The sequence below is a fragment of the Narcine bancroftii genome, chromosome 8, assembly GCF_036971445.1.
Source record: "Narcine bancroftii isolate sNarBan1 chromosome 8, sNarBan1.hap1, whole genome shotgun sequence".
Classification (NCBI taxonomy): domain Eukaryota; kingdom Metazoa; phylum Chordata; class Chondrichthyes; order Torpediniformes; family Narcinidae; genus Narcine; species Narcine bancroftii.
In genome coordinates, this window is record NC_091476.1 from 16,215,240 (window position 1) to 16,238,940 (window position 23,701).

The window sequence follows — 23,701 nt, forward strand, 5'->3', positions numbered from 1 at the left end:
ACTTGTGTAGCATGTATTGAGCTTAATGACTTGTTTCTGTATCTTCTAATGCCTCTTGTGCAGTTTTTGTGTCCATGAAGTTGAAGGTATTGCTGCACAAACTAATCAAAAATTGGATGATATTTAAAGGGTACTTGACCTCAAAGATCTTGAAGTTTGTTAGCAGAGAATATGGGAGAAGTGCAGTGGCTTTTTGAAAAACCTGGATGGAATTAAGATGGTAAACTGTATTGAGAACTAATTGGAAGGGGAAATATTTTTCCAGAGTCGTGGCCCTGGTTAATTAATCCCCCCCGGGCTTAGTTCAGGAGCTGCATCTCCAATAAAACCCCTGGTATCGGACACCCATAGGGATTGGTAGATGCCAGATACGTTGATTTTTTTTTCTGGTTGCTTGAGGTTACATGGATTGGACAACTAATGGCAAAGCACACCAATTTTAAACTTCTGTATTTTTTTAACGTATTTTTCATTTTTTGCACTGGTTGCTTGAGGCTGTTGGTTGCTTGAATCCTGGTTGACAGGGGTTTACTGTATATTCTAGATTTATGGGTTGGATCTATTTGATACATAAAGTACACAGTACATTCCATTGTGAGCATGAGAATGCTTTTGGAATAGATTAGAGCTGTTATTTTATCATCATCTACCAACATCTTGCAAGAACAAAATATCAGCTCCTGACTATTGGATAAACTGCATCACTACTCAATTAGCAGGGGCAGATGTTATGAGTGATGGTGAATTTAATCAAATATTCTGCAAGGGTCTTTGCAATGTATTCACTAGCTTCCCACAATGCACTTAATCAGACCCTTGTTTTATCCTTTATGCATTCCAAAGTCATCGGTATTGCTCACTTAATACAAGTTTCTAATTTTCCTAAAAACTTCAGAATGCCGAATAACCAATAAAAATAATGTTTTGTTTAATCCACTTCTTTGTGTTGCAAAAGCAACCCTTTCTTGTGGTTCTCCTGGTTCTATAGTGTCCTGTACATGCAGTTATTTTTCTCATCACTTTGAGCAGTCATTTGGCAATGTGGGCAGGGTCTAGTGATGTTGTTATAGAGTTTTCTAGCATTTACAGCTTGTGAAAAGGAGCAGAAACAAATGATCTGCACTTGGTTTGGAGCTGCCATTTTTTATTGGAAGTGCACATTTGTATCCAAGAGATGGAATGTGTTGATCTTTGAGCATTGCCATGCAAATGCATTCTTCCACTTTTACATAAATGCTATAGCTTCCATGATGTTTCCATTCCAGTGACATTTCTTGGTTTGGTATTGAATGATCGACAATGATTACCAATAGATTGTCACATTATACCTGGGGGCAATGATGAGAGTCCACTTTAATGTGCTCCTATATTGTAGAGTTGTATCCAAGATAGCAATTATGGCTGCAGTGCTACAGGGAAAAGATCAACTAGTTCATAACAAGAGTAGCATGAGAGCATGGAAGTTCATTCAGGACCTGGATGGCTACAGGAAGAAACTATCTTAAAGCCTGTTGGTGTGTGAATTTCCCCTACCCCCCCCCCCCCCCCTTCTTTGGTAGTAAAGGGCTGAGTACACATTATTGCAGAGCACTGGTGTTGAGTGTGATCTTGGGGATGTTACTTTCTACATTTACTATTGGCAGTGTGTTAGACAGAGTAAAAGATCGAGTTGCAGAGTGGATGGAGGATAGGGGAAATGTTGAGGCTATGATCATAAAATATGGGGATATATTAGTTGGGGTTTACAGTGTTGAAGGAGGAGCTGCAGTTGTGGACAGTTGTCTGTCATAAATGATCCTGTCGTCATAGTATTCCAGAGCAGAGCAAAGAGCCAGGAAGGTGATGCCTGGTATGGATCTGGTTTGACGTTGGGCAAATTGCAGCAGGTGGCTTGGAAGTTAGAATTGAAGGAGTCCTGACCAGCTGCTCAAAGGACTTCCAGGTGGTGACTGTCAAGAGTCACTGGCCTATTGTCATTCAGAAGTAAAACACGAACGTCTGCTAACACTGTGGTTGAAGTAAAAACACAACGCTGGAGAAACTCAGCAGGTCAAACAGTGTAGTTTATCTTTTCTTTGGCTTGGCTTCGCGGACGAAGATTTATGGAGGGGGTAAAAAGTCCACGTCAGCTGCAGGCTCGTTTGTGGCTGACAAGTCCGATGCGGGACAGGCAGACACGATTGCAGCGGTTGCAGGGGAAAATTGGTTGGTTGGGGTTGGGTGTTGGGTTTTTCCTCCTTTGCCTTTTGTCAGTGAGGTGGGCTCTGCGGTCTTCTTCAAAGGAGGTTGCTGCCCGCCAAACTGTGAGGCGCCAAGATGCAAGGTTTGAGGCATTATCAGCCCACTGGCGGTGGTCAATGTGGCAGGCACCAAGAGATTTCTTTAGGCAGTCCTTGTACCTTTTCTTTGGTGCACCTCTGTCACGGTGGCCAGTGGAGAGCTCGCCATATAGCACGATCTTGGGAAGGCGATGGTCCTCCATTCTGGAGACGTGACCCATCCAGCGCAGCTGGATCTTCAGCAGCGTGGACTCGATGCTGTCGACCTCTGCCATCTCGAGTACTTCGACGTTAGGGATGTAAGCGCTCCAGTGGATGTTGAGGATGGAGCGGAGACAACGCTAGTGGAAGCGTTCTAGGAGCCGTAGGTGGTGCCGGTAGGGGACCCATGATTCGGAACCGAACAGGAGTGTGGGTATGACAACGGCTCTGTATACGCTTATCTTTGTGAGGTTTTTCAGTTGGTTGTTTTTCCAGACTCTTTTGTGTAGTCTTCCAAAGGCGCTATTTGCCTTTGCGAGTCTGTTGTCTATCTCATTGTCAATCCTTGCATCTGATGAAATGGTGCAGCCGAGATAGGTAAACTGGTTGACCGTTTTGAGTTTTGTGTGCCCGATGGAGATGTGGGGGGGGCTGGTAGTCATGGTGGGGAGCTGGCTGATGGAGGACCTCAGTTTTCTTCAGGCTGACTTCCAGGCCAAACATTTTGGCAGTTTCCGCAAAGCAGGACGTCAAGCGCTGAAGAGCTGGCTCTGAATGGGCAACTAAAGCGGCATCGTCTGCAAAGAGTAGTTCACGGACAAGTTTCTCTTGTGTCTTGGTGTGATTTTCAGGCTTAAACCTTGTTCAGGGGCTCAGCTCAAAATGGGTTCTATATCTTTGCTATATAAATACACTGTTTAATCTGCTGAGCTTCTCCAACATTGTTTTAACTCTTTGTCTTTTAAGAATATCCAGAATCTAGGATTCAATGTATTATTGTTATTATCTTATAAAATCAGAGAAAAATATTCATAAGGCCCGATTTTTAAAAATTTTTAAAAAATTTTTTATTAGAAAGGAGAGTTTATCTTCTCCCAGTGCCCCCTCCGCAGATTTGAAGGAAAAGGGGACAGACAGCAGGGAATAGAGGGAGATTTTTTTTTAAAGAAAAATCAACAGGACAAGGTTTGATTCATTCAGGCCTATTGGTATCTTCTCTTCAGTACTAGGTGGTCATCTTAAAACTGCTGGGGCCTGTAGCCTCTTACAGGGAAAGATAAAGATGTCAGTGAATCCAGTTGTATCGGCTCTCCGTACATGGCAAGTCGCTTTCTGCTGGTTCACTTTCTGATAGGTTCACCTGACTTCAGCAGCAGTGATGATGGGTGCAGGAATGCATGAAGAAGTGGGTGATGCAATACATTTGCTACAGCTAATTAGAAGAGAGCAAGAGAGCCTGAGAATACAGCATTGATACATAGAAATGAATAAATGTATTCCATTGGAAAAAATAACATATAATTTAAGAAATAACATCACAGCATTCGAACAAATTTGGGAACCGTACATGGAACACAACAGAGAAGTCCTACCGTGGACCTCCACCCCCTAAAATAATAGAATGAGAAGAAGACTAAATGAACTGACCCAGTGTGTAAAAGTAGATGACACAAATTTCTTGTTTATTTTCATTGTGTAATGACATTGTTTAATGGGTTTATTGTATATGTTGAATGTTGAGTGGGTGGGGAGGGGGGGGGGTGAAGGAGGGAGGGGGGAAAAGGGGAGAAAATGACACTGTGTACATTCAAGAGGGAAATGTTTGTGTGTATTTTGGTCAGTATGGTTCATAGTGTGAAAAATAAAAATTAAAAAAAAAGTGGGTGATGCTGCCTCATTGACTCCCTGTTCAAAACTGGCTTAAAGATGATGGTAGATCATATTCCATCATTTGACGTAGAGGAATATGTTTTGATTACACCAGAGATATTCAACCTTTGACTTGAAGAATAGAGTTTAATAAGTTTGCCTTATTTCCCCCTCCTATTCTTTTTAATGTTACAATCTGCTCTATCATACACTTACCACAAGGCTCTGCTTATGGTATTTGAATAACAGCAATGTGGGCGGCTGTGAAAAATACTTTAGCTGATTAATATCAAATGCATGCAATTTCTAAACTGTGTAGTTTAAGCATCACATCACTGTAGATACAGCAGTTTCCTCCCACTGTCGACGTTACCTTTCAAAAATCTATAAGTGTTTGGAGCAGGCTTACAAAGGATGTTTTTTGTGTGTAAATTTTTTAGTTTAATAACTAAAAGGAAGGGGGAAAAATTGCATTTATTTCCTGTTGAGGAAATCCGTTGCATGCTTCATATTCTATCCAAATTATACATGAAATTTTAAAATAAACTGACCATTCACAAGGAAATAGCATCATTTTGTGGAGGAGGGAAAGTTGGTCTGACCTTGCAGGTGTCATGTCATGTTGCTGGACTGACTTGTCCTTTTTGTTCTTTCTACCTACTCTCCAAACTACAGTATTGTTAACTCCAGAAACCACACATCTGTGAACTTGCACTATGTGAACTATTGATAGATGTCATGTTTACCTTGCTGTCTGATTTGACAGAATTTTCGTTTAATTCAAAATGAAAGTTTCTATTCCCCCCCCCCCCCCCCCTTTTATTCTGGCACTAAATACTCAAGTTACATTGTAACTTGGATTCTTATTGTAACTTTTGTATCCTGCTCTGTAATTCAGTCAGATTTGAAGGAACAATCACTTTTTAAAAAGACTATGATTGAAAATTTCTTTAAAACAAGTTAATTTTTGCTGTGATTGGGTTCCAATCACTAAAAATGAACTAGAGTATCATTTTTGCATTTGTACTTCCAGATTATGCTGGGGTCTCTTGGTTGAGAATCCTAATTTTGAATTGCCAAACTAATTGGTGACAGGGAGTGAATAACATGAAGAGTATTTTGATGCATTAGTCATGCCAGTTGATTTATAAACATTTTTAAGGATCCTAGTTGTAATAATGCTTCACTGAGTTGAAAATATTTTTAATTTGAAGACTCAGCTTTTCCTCATATCTGTCCAACTATCTTTTTAAACTGGTCATTCATGACATGTAAGCAATTGTGCTGCTTGATTGCTGGATATGCCCAAATTTGTGTTTAAAATTTGCGTGAAGTCTTGTGAAGGGATGTGATTGGGCGTAATATCTTCATTCATGAACATTAATTAGTTTTCCAGGTCTCATTGAATTTCATTTGTGTCTTGCTTCTACCAGATGAAAACAATGGTTTGGAGAACTGAGTCATGAATATTTTTGAAATGTGTAGGAACTTTTGGGTTTGCCATCTTGACTGAGGGCTAATTTGTGATGATTCCAGCTGGATTCGAGTTCAAGGCTAGAGTTTTACTGCTGCTTCAACATTGTGCACCCATTGTTTAGGGCAGCCATTCACAACTTTTTTTTTTAGTTATGGTCCACTTAGATCTCTGTTCAATATTTATGGGCCTCCTTCCCTTTTGAAGCAGTCAAGTTTAGTTGGTGTCTTCTCTTCTACTGTCCACTTAAAAAAAAAAATAAAATTATATAGATATATATATATATAGGTTTGCAACATAGACGCCCTTACATTTGGGACATAGCAAATTACTTTCAGGTTGGAGTGGAAAACTGGACAAAAATTGTTTATCTGTACTTCTGTATACATGTACAGTTAAGCTGAATAGCGCACAACAATTAGTGCGAAATTTTACCATCGATGGGCCTGGAAGAATTGGCCTTAATCTGAGGGTTGATGCCTGCTTTATTGTTTGCAGAAGTAGGGTGTGAGTGCTTTTTTTTTTAAATTTAAGCCTCCACATTCTTGCCCAAACAACTGCTGTTTATGTTAATCATCTTGTTTTCATCTTTTTCTCTTTGCTCGGATATCTAACATTCTCTGAAACTATTCCTGATCTCCTGATTTTTCTTGACATGTCATCCTCCACAATGACGGGAAATCATGAGTAAGGGTATAAGCAGTGGCACTTGGTACTATATACAGTGGAACATCGAACCCTTTTAATGGGCCATTCCAGAAGTTTTGAAAAATCTCACCTTTAACCATGTGACAAAACACTGTTGCCAACTGTGTTGACTGGATGTAGAGGCTTTACTTTCACCACTAGTTTTTGTTCATGATTATGGCAGTATTGGCATTAGATTTGTTTCTCCACAGTTTTAACTTTTGCCAACAAGGAGGCTGAAATTCCTTGTTAATTAAATCTATCAGATTTCGCATTCTTGTAGGGATTTGTATAAAATGTAAGCCCCTTCAGCTGTGCACAGTAAGATGGCAAATTGCACAAGGCCCACTCCTAGGATTGGTGATCGGGAATATGATTAATTAATAATTTTTAAAATGGCATACAAAAACTAATTAAATGTTAAACCCTAGATACTGCGAAGCTATCATGTAATACATCTCATGTCTGACAAGTATGGTGATAGCAATGATGAAAACTTTGAGAATGATTTTGTGAGGCCATCATAGTTGTTCACTCATAGAAGTGGGAAGGAAGAGCTAATTTCTGATGGCTGCCAGGGTGATTGTAAATTTTTTTTGTTAAAGGGCAGTGATTGAATATTAATTTCTGCAGCATAAAGAGTAGGTTGTTGGAGAGAGTCTTCATTTGGAAGTTTTGTAAAATAATTTTATGAATACTGCTTTGCTGTGAATTATGAACATTTTAAAACTTTTTAAAATTCACTCGAGTTCACATCCTGCAATTCAAATGGTTATGCTTTTCCCTGTGCTCAACAGGCTGGATTTTACAATTCTAATGCTCCATTGATATTAAAATGAGTACAAGATACTAGTAGTTAATTTTCTTTTTTTAATTGAACTTGAAGTCCTCACTTTATAATGGCCTTTGGAAAGCTGACTGACAAAATGCAAAAGTATATTTAGTTTTCCCCCCCCCCCCACCCCAGGTTCAGTATTTGAAAACCACCCTTGTTTATTTGTCAATTTTTCATGCGCACATCCAAGGCAATAACAGGAATGACACCTCTGAATCTACAGAAGCTGCCTACTTGAGTATTTCCAGCAACTTCAACTGATTTACAGATTTAGCAATTTTTTTTTGTAACTTGTCAGGATTGGTTAGCAAGATGGCTTTTACTTGGTGTTTTGGTTTCATCTATTGAATCTGATCCTCTATGGTTTTTGATTTAATACATTAAATATTGGCTTATTAGGTGTGCAGTTTTCTGCCTGGTGTGCAGTTTGATGACCCTGCTCTTGGACTTAAGCAAGTCTTGTATTTCAACAGATCAATGTTCGGGTTACTACTATGGATGCAGAGCTGGAGTTTGCTATTCAGCCCAACACCACTGGAAAGCAGCTGTTTGATCAGGTGTGTTGAACTTTGAATCTTATTCTGCCTAAACTATGGTTGTCTTCTGCTGTGTCCTAGAATATTAGTCGAGGAGCTCATACGTTTTACTGTTTGCTTTCATTTCACCCAAGCAGGATGGTCCAGAGCACCAAATTCTATAATTCCAGTTTCCTATGAATTCAAACCCACATTTGCTGCCTTCACCTTGTACTCCATAATATGCTTTCAACCACCAAAGTAAGCAAGATGTGATGACCTCCATTATTGAAAGTGGCTGGTTTGGGCTAGATTGATTCAGCCTTCCAAGCTATAATCGTTAAGTATTTTTGTGACGTTTTCAATTAACTTTAAATTTAAAAAAAATTTCAACACAGCATGGTAACAGGCTCTTCCGGCCCATGAGCACATGCCACCCAAATACAACCATTCCTCCCCCCCCCCCCCCCACACCCTGTATGTTATGAAGGGTGGGAGGAAAGCAGACAGGGTTGTCGGCGCTTATCGTGCCAGCTATTAATTTGTGTACAAAAAAACTATCCAAAATTAATGTGCTTGGTAAGCAAAACAATATTTTCTTTCAAAACAGTAAATGAATATCCCTGTTGAATGCTACTGAATACATTTTTAACTTCAAGCTGAGGTGATGTAATTTCGTGCTTGAAAAGAACCAGAATTATGAAATGAGGCAAGCCTTCCTCCATCCTATGGCCTTGAGATTTTAACATGAGTATTTGCGTTGGATACTGTGTGTATGACCCAAGTCATGTAATATTTATTGGCATATGCTCTCTATGCATTTTCTCTCTTGAAATTGGTTGCATGATCTTTGCACGAGTTTAAAAAAAAATCTTCTTTCAATGGGCAGGAGCTGTGTGCAAAAATGTAGCCCTGGGTTGTACCACAACACACTTTTAATTACCTATTTTACCACATTTCATGCTCTTCACTATTCCAAATGCAGGTGGGAACTGACAGACAAAATGTACCAGTGGTCTTTAGATATGACACTTAATCTGATAAAGTGTATTATCACAGGCAACATGTGGTAACTTAAGTTTGCATTAGGATTTCCCTCTTGTGCAGTCATGGGCAGGATGTGAGACTATTTGGTGTATTGGGGACAGTGGGTCAATGTTCATTCTAATTAAAAAAAATTTTTTGTGTGAATAAGTTAACATGCTGCTTATTACAGAAGAATTCTTGCTGTTCACTTTTGCTTTATTTATGGATGATGGTGGATATGTTTCACAAGTTGACCAGGGAGCAAGCCCTCTTGCACTTAAACAAAAGCGGGCTCTGCTAACAACTTCAAGTTTATTATCCTCTGACTATACATATACAACCCAACTAAACTGTGTTTCTCTGGACCATGGTTCACACACAATACACCGTTCATAATAATCACATGAGTACATAAAGATAATAAATATTTTGCGATGATTTACTTGCTTACAGGATAATCATCAATCTGTTATATGAACACCAAGGATGGAACCATTGATGTATGATGGAGAATGATTGACCTTTGATTACCTTCTGCTTTCTTATTTTGCATATTTTTTGTCTCCCAGGATCCAATCCAACCCAGCTGTTTATTTACTACTGTTTTTTTAAGGACTTTTTGTTTTCTCTTGTAATGGTTCTTCTACACTTTTTCTGCTGCTTGCATGCTACAATCTTCCTCATCTCAATGGGAGGAGAAAAATAATTCTCCAATGCAATGATATACAAGGTCTTTGGCCCCAGCCAAAGGCTGGTCCTTCAGTCATGCTACTCTCCCTGTGCATAGAATACCCATTTAATTGATTAGTATTTTAATGAGGACATATTGCCTTATTTGGTAGTTTTATTGTTGGTTTTCTAAAATATAATTCTGAAGAGATTAATTACATTTGGAAATGAGACAAAAAAGTTATTGGGAAATTGAAAGTTCATTTTATATTGTTTGAATCTTATTGAATTCTTCTTTGGAACTGGCATGGCGCCATTCTTCCCAAAGACCTTCGGCCAAGTCTGAGAGTTCGTCATGTACAGTATGAAATCGTTGTTGCAGCTGTACAGGAATACACGATATGTGTAAATTAAATTACAGCATGCGAAAAATACGATAAATATCAAAGGATAATTATTCACACCTGCAGTAGTCCAAAAAATGTGCTGTTTTGATCGTGCGGTCAGATTATTGGCCTTGGAGTAGTATTATGGTTAGGGTAGTACAGGAAGTTCAAGAGCCTGATAATCCAGTTTACTATCAGTTGATTGCACAAGTATAATGGCGTTCTCTGGTCCTCAGTGCAAAACATGCCACTCTCCAAAAATGTACCAGGGGTTGTAGGTCATTTGTGTGTGATTGGGCGGCGCAGGCTCTTGGGCTGAAAGGGCTGTATGGTGTTTTGTAAATATTTGAGAACCTGATGATTAATGTGAGCAGTTCAGCATTCTCACTGCCCGTGGGAAGAAGCTGCTCCTCTGCCTGGTGGTGCTGGGTCTGATACTTCTATCTCTTTCCTGATTGGAGTAGCTGAAAGATGCTGTGTGCAAGGTGATAGGGGTCCTCAACAATATTGTTTGCCCACAAAACTTACAAAATGCAGGGGATTGTCCTTTGGTGTACTTAAGGTATGGTTATGTGCTGAGAAATGGGCTGAACCTTGTTATACATACCACGAGGGTATTATTATTAAAGTTACTTCGATGGGCAAAAAGACGTGCATGGTTATGGTGGGGGCTTAAGGGCCCATTTTTGTGATGTACAACTCTAATTATGTTTGATCAGCTCCTTTTCAACATGCCTGACACTAGGCAGGTACTCTATTTGATGCACAGTAATTGGAAGATTTGGGGTTATGATCAAAGCCACCTTGGAACGGTGGTGGGGTTAGGAGTCCAGCGTCAACAGCAGACAGGGCTGCTATCAGTGTCATCTTGAAAAAGATTTGAGTTCTTCGGTAGTCTTGAAACACACAAATAGTAGAATAGAAGTCCTTGACTTAAAGGAGCACTTGGGGTAACTAGCCTTCCACCTCTGTTTTAAGGGAGGGTGTATATTTCAGATTCTCCTCAATTTACAGTTCTGTCTAAAAATCGAAAACCTTAAATAGTAAAAATTAATTTATTGGTTGAGATGGTATAGGAATTCACATACATGTTTGATGTGGGTGGGGTGGGGGGTGTGTTTGACTGTGGAGTGGGGGGGTGCCAATTTTAAATCTTGATGTAAAAACTGAAGGTAACAGGAAAATTGTGAACCAAGCTATGTGCATTCTGTTCAATTATACTGTTCTCTAAGCACAATTGAGTGGATTCTTGAGGTTCACTAGAACTAGAGTTTGTACAATTTCCTCATCAACATTTTAGGTTTTGCCTAAAATGTTTAGGGGCCATGTGGAGGAATATCCATTTAATACTGGAGTTTATAAGGATCCAAGTTCTTTTTTTAAAAAAAAAAATTGGATTTAATAAAATTTATAGAAACAGTTTTCTAAAAATGTGTTTGGGTGAAGTCAAAAGGACACTATAGTGGGAAGAACTGTCTGAGGAATGATTTGATAGAATCCTATAGAATAATTTTATCAAACTAGCAGTATTTGCATCTAGGTATTGAATAAAGTGGAAACCCTAGGCTGGGAAATGTGTACCAATTTGTATACTGCTGACAGGAAGATTGAATATCCCACTGTTTTCTAATATTTGTATTAACATTTTAATCAAGCCGGGGCACGTTATGTTTTGTGCAGATGGTAATGACCTTAGACATCAGCTTGATAAGGTTAGATCTGCATTGTTACCTGGTCCTTGAGTGGACTTTTCAAGGTTCTAGGTCAGTTTCATGCCCCTAACTGTAGGTTACATGCACTCACTCAAGCATTGTCTACCTTGTGCAAGCGAGCTGACATCTAAAAGGTTTTTTTTGCGAAGCTGAAAGCATTTCCTGCCTTTTGTGTTTTAGTGTATCTTGCAAGCTCCCAATCTGTGTAGCCATATATGGCCTTGTACTTTTGACTACCTCGGCCAAGAACATCAATGTCATGCCAAAATGACCACAGACATTCCAATCTCTTGTGTTATGTCTGAATGAAAGTCCTGTGGAGATCATTGGACTTTAGTGTGCAATGAACCAGTGTGAATGACTTTTAAAAGATATTTGATTGCAGTCAAAACAATAGTGCACATTTAACCCTTCTTGAAGCCTATTTATTGTGAAAAGTGTTGATTAAAATCTACCATTAGTAACTAGTTAAATTTTAACTTTGTTTTTGGAGGCAGTTTAGTTTTTCAGAACTATTTCCATAGATAAATAGCACTCCTTCTGTTACTCTTCCATGTCCCCAGCTATTGAATGTGCCCAATGGGTGAGTGGAAGGAGTGTCATGAACTGACCTAATCTTAAGCTGATGTTTTATCAGAACTATTTTTAAGCAATACCCTCTTCAGAGATATTATAATATGCTATATGTTGCATAATCTTTCTGATTTACAAATTTACTATGTATAATAACTTTTTTTGCTATTCCATTAATTCTGGGGTTGTTGAAAAATTAATCATCTCGTGGTGAAGTAATTTGTTAAGATTTTTCCAGAGGAACTGGTGTACTAATGATGCCACGTTTTGATTTTCTTACAAGAAATACTGGGCACTATACACAGTCGAAAAGGATTCACTGTGTTATTTTGTGTAATGAGGAGTAGTTATTTCAGAAATGGTTGAAAGATTACACCTATATTCTTTGGAGTTTAAGAGACTGAAAGATGATTCAATGAGGCACAAGAGGGTAGATTTTGAGAGATTTTCGGCAGGAGAATCTCAAATGAGGTGATGTGGGAGCCCATTAAAATGGCAGTGCCTTGAAACTTCAAAAGTGATGAATGTCTAGAATTCTCCATCCAAGAGGATTGTGAATGCTAGTTCACCCTCTCCACACATTCTGCCCAGCCAACTGAGTTCCTACAACATCTTTATTTTTGCTACAGGAGCAATTAAATTTGGGATAAATGATTAAATCTTCTGTCTAAACAGAAGGGACAAAAAAAAAATCACCTTGAAAATGCGGAATTCCATGATGAGCGAACAAATAGTTTAAAGCCAATGTTGGTGGAAATTTAGTACATTAATGGTGATGAATCCCTAGGAACTGATGCATCCCAAGGTTTTGACAATCCTGGTGATGTTCGCAGTAGCGGTACTGTAAGGAGGCAAATGTAAATTCCACCTTCCCAACCTCTGCCCAAATAAAAACTGGAAACATCCGTTCATTGACTTTGGAAATTTATTTAAATATTTTGGTAGCTGGTCACTTGGCAGATTCAATATGGATTCATGGAGGAAAATCACAGTTGACAGATCAAAAGTTTTAAAATGTGTAACCAGCAAAATTGATGAAGTGGGAACCAATGGTTATATTGTATCTAGACTTCCCGAAGAGCTTTAAGGTGTTACGGATGAGGTTGCTGAATCACATTGATACGCATGTGATAGGACCAAAGGTATGGCAGAGTATAATTACCGGTGTTTGGGTTGAGGATTGGTTAAAGGCAAAACAGAAGGAATAAACAGCTAATCTTTGATTGGTGAGGCTGTGATTTGAGAGTACTGAAGGGATTTCTGCTGAAATTCTGATCCTAAACTGTGGAGGTAAAGGAATGGTCAGTATTTTGAGGTCGACCCCTACATTTATCCGAAATCAAATTCACAGCCCAAAAAATGTTGATTGTCCTTTTGCTTCCAAAAATGTTGCTTGATTAGCCGAATATCTCCATTGTTTTTGCGCAAGAGGATGGGATCATCCTGCTCAGTCAGTAGTGAGCTTTGAGTTTTGTGATCTTAGTCTTTTGGTTGGGTGTTTGGAGGCACATGGAAGGTAGTGGTAAATTTTGTTATCAATGGCTGGCTTCACCCAGAAATGCACAACTTGAACCAAATGGCAAAAATACTCTCATCTGCAGCATCTATTGATAGGAGTGAAATGCAAAAGACTGCAGATGCTGGGATTGTTGTAAAAACACACAGAAATGCTGAAGGAACTCGGCTGGTCTCACAGCGTCCATATGAGGTGAAGGTGTATTACTGACATTTTGGCCCTGCTTGATTAAAGATAAGGGGCAAGGAATGGGGTGGGGGGGGGGGGTGAAGAGCAACAGCCAAAAGGTGTTATTGGATAGTGAGAATTGATTTTGGGCTCTCTGGAGGCAGTGGGAAAAGGAGAGGGGGAGAGGGGGAGAGGGGGAGAGGGGGAGAGGGGGAGAGGGGGAGAGGGGAGAGGGGGAGGGGGGAGAGGGGGAGGGGGGGGAGGGGGAGGGGGGGGGAGGGGGGGGAGGGAGTATGGATAAAGAAGTCGGCCATTGCTTGGCGTATATGTATGGCATCACGGCACCAGTAGCCACACCTACTGAACGCCACATTAATGTCCCAGCCTCCTCCAGGCTGAAAGGGGACATTGGAGCAGGTTTTTCTGAGCCTGCGTGTAAAGGTAAGAAATAACTTTTCATTTAGCTTTTGAGGCCAACAATGAAAAGGCGTACAGAGCCAAAATAAATTCTCACTTTCCTCTTGTATCCCATGAGCACCTTTTAGCTGCTATGTCTGGACTCCTTTCCCCTCCCATTCTTGATCTCTCATTTTTAAGATGACTGCCTGCTCTTTGCTTATACCCTGAAGAAGGACTCTGGCCCAAAACGTCGGTATTATATCCTGTGGATGCTGCAAGACTGGCTGAGTTCCTCCAACATTTCTGAGCATCTGTTGATAAACCATTGAATATTTTGAATAATTTTATTTGGTTGTTACTTGAAATGTTAATTTTTTTTCTATTTCCATGGATGCTGTCCAAGTATTTTGAGCACTTAATCATCACAGAAAGAATGCAGTTAACTGAAACAAGTGGCTCTAGTTACTTAACACAATTTTATAATCTTCTATCTCACAGGTTGTGAAGACCATTGGGCTGCGTGAAGTCTGGTTCTTTGGCCTTCAGTACCAAGACACAAAAGGTTTCCACACCTGGTTGAAACTGAACAAAAAGGTCTGTAGCTGGTGACCAGGTGACACATGCTAATGAGTTGCTATATTTGTCAGGTTGAGGGAAGAAGTTTCTGCTATCCCTCAACAGCATCAAGCTTGGCGTTGCACAGCATTCTAACAGGGAATATTTTAAAATAAAGCATCTCAAGGCACTTGTTTTAAAATGTGTGTGCGGTGGGTAAAATTTTCACCTAATCACTTGCTGACTGGACTTGTCATCGACATTCCAATACAAATTCAGCAGGTCACTCTATTAACTTTAACTATGCTTTCTGAAATGGTGTATTCTAAAAATCCAGCAAATACGACAACAGTAGTTTGAAAGATGAATACTTCCTGTTCTAAAAGAACCACAAACTGGTTGAATCACCAAATCAGTCCTTGTTGTGGTATCTTGAATTATTGGAATAAAAACATCAAACTCACTGATGGCTTTAATTCAGACTGGCTGTTTAGTACTTCCCAGTATTTATTAATTGGCCTCTTTGGTGAGGCAGATGTGATCAAGTATAGAACATTACAACACAGTACAGGCCCTTTCAACCACAATATTGTGCCAACCTACATTAACCTCTCCAACAAACTAAACCTTGCCTACCTCACATTCATAAGCACCTTTTTTAATGCCTCCTTGTGCCTGTCTAAGAGCCTTTTAAATGTTCCTATGATACCAGCCACCACCACCCCCGGCAATGCATATCAGGCACCCACTACTATTTTTTTTAAATTACTCCTGTCATCTCCCGTAAACTTGCCTCCCCTCACCTTGTGCTGGTCTTGTTCCAAGAAAAAGATGCTGGCTGTCTGCCCTCTTATGCCTCTTGTAGACCCCTATTAAGTCATCTCTCATCCTCTGCTACAAAGTGAAAATACTTAGTTCTGTTAACCCTGCCCTCATAAAACACATTCTCAAATCCAGGCAACATCCTTATAATGACGTGACCAAAATGGAATACAATATTCCAAGTGTGGTCTAACCAGTGATTTATAAAACTAATATTACCTTATGTTGAAGAGGGAAAATAGAAAATTCTCAAACTTGGCATTACTCAGCCATCTGTTTGTTTTTGTTTAGCCTGGTTGTCATGTTCTTTTAGTCTGTGCGTCCTGAGTCACTGATGTTAGCAATTCTCTGGGTTTCTTACTTGCTGCTCAGTTGACCAAGATGCCACTGGTAGGATGTAAAAACAGATATGTTGAATTTTAACAAATACTTTCAGATAAATCTCTCTACCCCGAATAACCTTGCATAACATGAATAAGCTAATGTGTGTACTCTACCTGAGGGGTAGGTATGACAATTGGTAGAATTTAATCTTGTATGTAAAGGGTTAAATTATAAACTGAGCTGACCTTGACAAGATATCTTCATTGGCAAGCAAGTAATTCCTTTAAAATGTGAGCCAATCTTTGCCATATTTCTTCTGTGACTTTCTCTGTTTGATTGCTAAGACCTGATAAATAAAATTCCAACAAGGAGTGGTACAGGTAGAAATGGTGCATTTCCCTACAATAACTGGCAAACCCTCAGAAAGGTGTCTCCTTTTAATCATGACCAGCACATTAGTTAGAATGGAGTTGAACAAATAAAATGATAGAGGAAAAAAAAGTTTCTAAATACTGTTGAACTCTCTCCTGAATCTTGCATGGTGCTCAGTATTGGATTGTGAAATGGACAAAACAATATCACTTGAGTAATGTGTTCTGGCAGTGTCCTTCAGGTGCCATGCCAAGGTCCAGCATGTCTATTTTGGGTGGATTGTAAGATTCCATTTTGCAAAAAGAAAAGCAGGAAATGTACCCTTTATCTTGGCCAACATTCAGCTATCTCAGCTATATTTGGTGTATTACTCACACTGAATGATTGCTATATTTGTAGAAATGATTCATCGACTTTAAGAGTAATTTCATTCTTGCACTTTGGGTCATACACTGTAAAACGCTTGTGTCATACGTCTGGGTGGGTAAGCAGTCCAGGCAATGATGCTGTTTTAAAACCAATTTAGATATGAAAGCCTTTTGAAATGGATCACTGGAAATTGGTGGGGAAAAGGGGAGGTAATTTTTTTTTTGTGGGAAAAATTGTACCAAGTGCAAAGTTTATTTAAAAAAAAAAGTTGCACAAAGATTGGGAATGTAAAAGTGTGTTAAAATATTAAAAGTCAAACCAAAAAGTCTGCAGATCCTGGGTTGAGTGCAATACAATTACCTGCTGCATGGCCTGCTAAGTTCCTCCAGCAAGGTTGTGTACTACAAATATTAAAAGACTGTAAGACAGTCAAAGTACTTTTTCACTAATCTTCTGTTTTCATTCTTCAGCGGCATTTTATTTTCCTTGATTGCTTATAAGTAATTCAAACGAATTTCTAACTTTCCTCTGCTCTTTTTTTCCCCAGAGGAGCCAGATTCTTCGCCCTGGCCCTACATCATGTGACATCGTTCTCCACCTTTCTTCCACCCCCCCCCCCCCCCCCCACAACTCTGTGTTTCACTAATCTTGTACCGAAGCCTGGAGATCATTATTTTTTTTTCTAAACAAGGCACAAAGGCTTTTGATAGGATTGATCCAGAAATATTTGTGTGATTGACTGCTGTAGCTGGGATAGTTTTTTAAGTATTTTGGAGAATTTTCAATCAACATGCAGTCAAAATGAAGAATAATCAAAAGGAAAAACATCAATATCAATGATATTAACAAAATGATACAAATATCAATCTGCATGTCAATATTAAAGAAAGAAAAAAGTCAACATGATTCAATTATTAAGAAAAATTACAATAATGCTACAAAAATGCAAATTCAATGTCCATGTTGAACCAAAGGGAGAAAAAGATGATAGAGAAAGAACAAAATAAGAGGAAACCTCCCCCACCCCCACACTCCAAGAAACAGGAAGAAAAAGAAAAGATTGGCTTCACCTCTGAGAAACCCCACTCCCATCAAGGGACAAATAACCTGACATCTAGGGTCCTGAGCACTGTGGGCACCTTGGGAATGAATTCCATATTCTTAAAAATACATCCTACCTGTTTCTTAGATCATAGGTGATCTTCTGCAGTGGAATACAGTTATGCATTTCTATCTTCCAGGGGGCCAAACCTAGTTGGGGATCAGATTTCCAAGTAACTGCTATATAGTTCCTGACCACCACTAAGGCAAACTTGATGAATTTTAATTGATATTTCGACAGCCTCGCTTTAGGTCTTGCGCCTTCTAAATTTCCCAATAAAAATAATTCAAGTGCTTGAGGTTATCGAATTCCAGTAATCTTTTCCAGGAGATTACCCAAATCTTCCCAGAAAGGTCTCACTTTAGGGCATGACCAGGTTGAATGAAAGAAAGTACCTATTTCTTGACCACATCGAAAACTTTGGTCTGACATTTCTGATTTGAATTTATGTAACTTTTGCGGAGTAAGGCATAGCTGATGTAAAAGTTATATTCCACCAGCCGATACCTTACATTTATTGTGTTAATCGTGCTGTCCCAATATTAGTCAGACCAGCAAAATGAATCAATTTCTATATGCAAATCTGATTCCTACCTTTGTCTTGATTTATCAAGCCCTTGTTTATTGGTTCCCGCCTGAAGTAAGGAATACATTATTGAATTTTTTTTTTGTGCTTCCCTTTCGAACCAGAGTCTCTATTTCATTACACTGTGGTAAGGTTAGTGCTGGACCTATTTTGTGCCTTAATTAAGATCTTGACTGAAGGTGGCAGAAAAAAGATGTATTTAAAATTCCATATTTATTCCTAATTTGCTCAAATGTCATAAATTGTCCCTGGTTATAACAATCCTCAATCCACTTGACCCCCCTCTCTGGGACCATGTTTCCAGAAATTTATTATCAATCATTAATGGAATTAACAGATTTAGCAGTCACTTAAATTGAGAATTTCTCTTAAGTTGTTCATAAGTGGCATAACTTTGCTCTTGTCCCAATTGTCTTTATAAACCTGATATAATCCCAAAATCTTCTAATTTAGACTGCAATTTTTTTTAATGAGTTAGGTGGTTCTGTCAGAGATATCAGAACATCACCAGCAAATAAGTTGCTTTTATGTTGTTCCTGATTGACCCTGAAACCCTTTATGTCTGGATCTAGACAGATAATATTGCTAATGGCTCAATTGCCAGAGAATGCATGAAGAATAGTAATGGGCCTAAGTTTCATTTTATCAGAAAATTGCACTGGGTCTTTATAGTCCACATGCAATTGCGTACAAGTTATGAATGGGATATTAATTTTCAAAGTGTGATTTCAAAAATAATTAGAGTAGGGGCTTTCTCAAACTTTTTCCCCTTCTAGGTAACCCAGCAGGATGTGCGCAAGGAAAGCCCATATCTTTTCAAGTTCAGAGCAAAGTTTTTTCCAGAAGATGTTTCTGAGGAACTAATTCAGGAGATCACCCAGCGCCTCTTCTTTCTTCAAGTGAAAGAAGGTATTCTGAACGATGACATTTACTGTCCCCCAGAAACTGCAGTACTGCTGGCTTCTTATGCTGTACAGGTCAAATTTGGAGATTTCAACAAGGAAGCTAACAAATCTGGCTATCTGTCAAATGATTGCCTACTTCCACAGCGGTGAGTGTCTTTGTTTCCAAAAAATAACCATGATTTTCATTTGCTTCATTCCTGTGTGCACTTGGTTTACTTCTGTTAAAATTGGGTTGTGAAATAAAGCCTAAATTTCTAACACATGACCTATATTTCTTGTACATTTTGAATCACTTCTGGGCACATTTTTAAGTTTCAAAATACGATTCAAATGTAAAGTAGAAGCTATCGTTTTGGGTTCTTTAGAAATCAAAAAATAATTGTATTTTTTTTAATATATAGAGTATCTGTTTCATTGTCAATTTAACAATCAACAAAAATCTGAAATTCGATTTCTACTTTAATGTCACTGACTACATTAGTGAACCATATAATCTCAAAAAATTCAAAATAAAAGTTGCCTTTTAATTTGGGGATCTGTAAGAAATTGTCATCTATCAAGACGCCCAATTAATGATTAAGAGGATTAGTTGTGGTTCTTGCTGCTGACTAGGATCTAGAAACCAATGCATCCTTGTCTGGATGTTTGGCATGTTTTTTTGTCTCGGTGGAAATGATTTTTACAAAGGTCTCAACTGTTGTCCATTAAAAGACATGAAAGAAGGTGCTATTAGTATAGATGGTATCCAGTTCATGTTGTGGAAGAGTTGAGAAATTTGGTTTAACTACACGTCATCACTGTATGAAACAGTGATACATTATATAAAATAGATTTTTTTTAAAAACTTGAATATGTTTCATATGATGTTGATGTTGGCTTTTTATGCCATGTTCGTTTTCTATTTTATATACTTTTTTTAAAAAAAACTCTGCTTTTGCTACCAGTGAGAATTTTGGTACATCTGTACACTATACTTCTGTAATGATAAACTCCTCACTTGTGCCCAATTTTAACCATTTGTGTCCCTATTTTGGTTTCTGGCTAGTTTTTGTGTTCTGTTATATGTCCTTGTCTTTTTGATTGCTGATACAGCTCCTTTTTCTTGAGGCATGCCTGAAAATGTCCTCTGCCTTGTGGTTCTATTCTTGTTATAATTTGTTTCCTTTGTTTTTGTGTTATTTGCTGAGAAGGTTTATATTTTTGACAGCCTATATTGCCACTTTAATTTTTCATTCAAGTTGAATATTCACTCTTTTTCATTGTCAAGACATGTAGGTGATTTTGATTTCAATATATTTTGTCCTCTATTTCCTAGCATGGGATAGTTTGTATTCCCAGGTCCTGATATCCTAAATTTATATATTCTTTACAAACACATTCTCGATACTAATCTTTGAATGCTCTATGATACATTATGCTACAGAATCCCTGTGGGATGTCTGGCATTGACTGCAAAAGCACCACATGTGAAGTTGTGATCCAGCACCAAGAACTAGAATAAAATTCCTTGGAAACTTTTCAAGCAAAAAAAAAAGAAATTTTTTCACTTCAATTAATGTTGTTGGATCATTGTGCAGCACCTGAGGGAGAAGGATGTGGAAAGAGAATTCCAGATTTGGGACCTTGGTAGATTCCACTGTGAATGATAAGATTAGAGAAATGTATATTTGAGGTGGAGAAAGATGTGGGTGGGCAAGAGCTCTGATTTTGAAAATGATCTGTTGGCTTGTGTAAAACCAATTTTAAAAATAATAAGCATGGTGGATGTAGTGAATGGGATTTGGCATGAGTTGTGACAAATTTTAATTTGTAAAACTAAAAAAAAAAAATGTTTTGATTTTTAAATTAGACATAACAACACAATAACAGGTCACTTTGCCCCACAAGCCCATGCCACCCAATTAAACTACAACCAACAGTACATTTTGAACAGTGGGAGGAAACTAGAGCCCCTGGAGAAAACCCACACAGAAACAGGAGGAACGAACAAACTCCTTACAGAGCACAGGATTCGAACCCTGGTCCTACACTAACCGTGCTGCCTAAGGGCAACAAATTTGGATAATTTTAAATTGTGACAGAATAATGGCAAATGGCCAAGAATTTCTTGGAATAGAAGAGGAGCCCATAGGTTGCAAAGCAAGGGCGAGAGTTCTTATAACCATCTTGTTGTGAAGTTGGGGATTAAGGAAATGGAAAAAGCTGTTGTATACTGTGATTGTATGGTTCAAGTAAACAGTCAAATGAGCAAGTTAGAAAACAGTCTGTGTTGGTTTCATAGCTCCAAGGATCAAAATAGGGAATGAAATTTGTTGTTGACAATTTGGGAATGATGCAGTACACAAAGGTGCTGTGGAAACTCAAGGAAACAAAGGAGAGGCAAGAGAGTAAAAATTCCTCTAGTTTGGCTGAACGGTTAATTAAGAACAACTTCATGACTTTTGGGACTCGAGATTACACAAGCCAGATTTGTTTGTGGCCCTTGCAATCAGTGGTTAGGATATTTTAATTTTAAACTTGTTCATTGTAGGTTTTTGTATACCCTGGACCATTTTGCACTTCTTGCAATGCAATACCTTTATTACCTCTATAATAACCTAGCTATGTTTTGAGGTTCTAATTTCTTATAATTTATGTAATGGAAATACTGTAGTGGGTGGATTGTTTTCCTTTTTTTTGTCTGTCTTGGTGTCTGCAAATACCCCTTTTTATAGTCTGCCCCAGGTTCTTAAATCACTCTTCCTCCCCAAAAGGAAAGTGTATTCTCACCAGTCAGTTCTCTTGTTTGGGAATGCAAAGTCATGACAATCACTGGAAATCGGCTGCCTTTCACATCAGTCTCTTGCTCACCTACAAGTTTTCAGAGCTATCCCTTCAGGGAAATGCTACAATTGTCTCGCTCTATATATTAAAATATTCTTAAAATAATAGTAACATTCTAAACACCAATGTTTATTCTTCAGACCTGCACAGAGCAGAACTGGCTTATGAATCGTCAAAATGGATTTGGCATGTAGTAAAATGGTGGGTCAATTATCAGTCAAAAGCTCCATTCAGTGGGAAGAATAGGAACTCTGCTAGTTGGTTTTCCATCTCCTACCCCTTCCAAATTGCTAATTAAAGCCTATTTTGAATGTGATCTATTTGTGTGTGAAATCTGCAGACTGACTCCTAAAAGTATTCTCCTTGTGTTAGATTTGTTGTTGTATGTAAACCATTTGTTTTCCCCCTTCAGTGTCCTGGAACAGCACAAGTTGAACAAAGAACAGTGGGAGGATCGCATCCAAATCTGGCACGAGGAGCACAGAGGAATGATCAGGTCTTTATTTAACTTTTTTTAGTGAATCCAAGGTTATAATTAGAATTGGTTTGCCCAAAGGTTTAGGATCGTTGTAGCATTCAATCAGTTCATCTAGATTCCATTGTAGACCTTAAAATGACTTTTCCTTCGTTACCTGAAATGCCCTTGCCCCAATCTAAAATAGTAACCAAAATAAGATGATCATAAATTACAGCACTGAACATCAACATTGTAATTTTAAGATTGGTGATTTTAGTATGAGGTACGAGTGCACATATTTTATGATTTTACTATGATAGGTTTTCAGTCTTGCTGTGTTAACTGGAAGGCCACATCATTCATCTAAGAAATTAAACTCTATCCTAAGTGCACCCTGCATTTTTCCAGTATGATGCCTAATTTGTATTTTGTTCATCTGCTTTTGAAATTTCATGTCCTGGCTTTAGGCATGTTTTAAATTGGGATGAGGTTCCACAAATGTTAATGAACCTTTGCCAGAATGAGAAAGCCCACGGGTTTATTTTGGGCATCCCAGTATTTGATCTCATTAATTTCTGCTATATAGATGGTAGCAATAGTGGGAGTAACATTTTAGTTCATGGATTGTTGAACCTGATGCAATCTCGTGATGGAGAAATATTAAATCCCAGTATTTAATTGAAGTTATTTGTAGTTGAAGTTGTTCAACTTTGAATTGATTTTTTTTAATGCAATCACAATAATGCTTTTTATTGATGTTTGAAGTGGCTTTTTTTTTTCTTTCACGCTTTGAATCCATTGAGGACAAGGTGTAGAAATATATAGGATTTTTAAGCTTCTTTTTGAAGCTCTAACTCCATTGAAATGTCAAATGAAGTGCCAAGCACTTGAATATGAGTATAGAATAGATAATGTACCAGGCTCTGTGAAACCAAGCTAATGAAAGCAGAAAACCATTGCTGGTGAGTTGTTGTTTTTTTTCAATCAACAGCATAATTTTCCATTCTATAATTTGATTTTGATGGGAAAAGCATTTTTTTTTAATCAATAGGTTTGCTTTAAATGGATTATGTAATTTATTGTTTTAACTGATTTTCAACAAGTTTTATAATTGACTGTAGTAATATTATGGTGGAAAATATTGCAAAAGAATGATTTTATCTCTGCCTATTCCGACTGTATCCTCAACCTGATGCAGTAGGTCTTGTTCTCATTTCACAGATGTTGCCGGCGCTCAGTGTTTTTCAGCCTTTCCGTTTGTTTCACATTTCTAGCTTATGAAATTTTTGATTTTTT

General features: G+C 38.3%; 1 protein-coding gene across 1 annotated transcript in view; it reads left to right on the forward strand.

Annotated features, from left to right (window-relative positions):
• Nucleotides 1-23,701, forward strand: part of msna (moesin a) — a 65,857-nt gene that overhangs the window by 27,902 nt on the left and 14,254 nt on the right. Inside the window, exons 2-5 of the mRNA XM_069892968.1 lie at nt 7,600-7,683; nt 14,589-14,684; nt 18,997-19,271; nt 22,361-22,444. Of these exons, the coding sequence (XP_069749069.1) occupies nt 7,600-7,683; nt 14,589-14,684; nt 18,997-19,271; nt 22,361-22,444 (539 nt within the window). The remainder of the gene's footprint in view (nt 1-7,599; nt 7,684-14,588; nt 14,685-18,996; nt 19,272-22,360; nt 22,445-23,701) is intronic.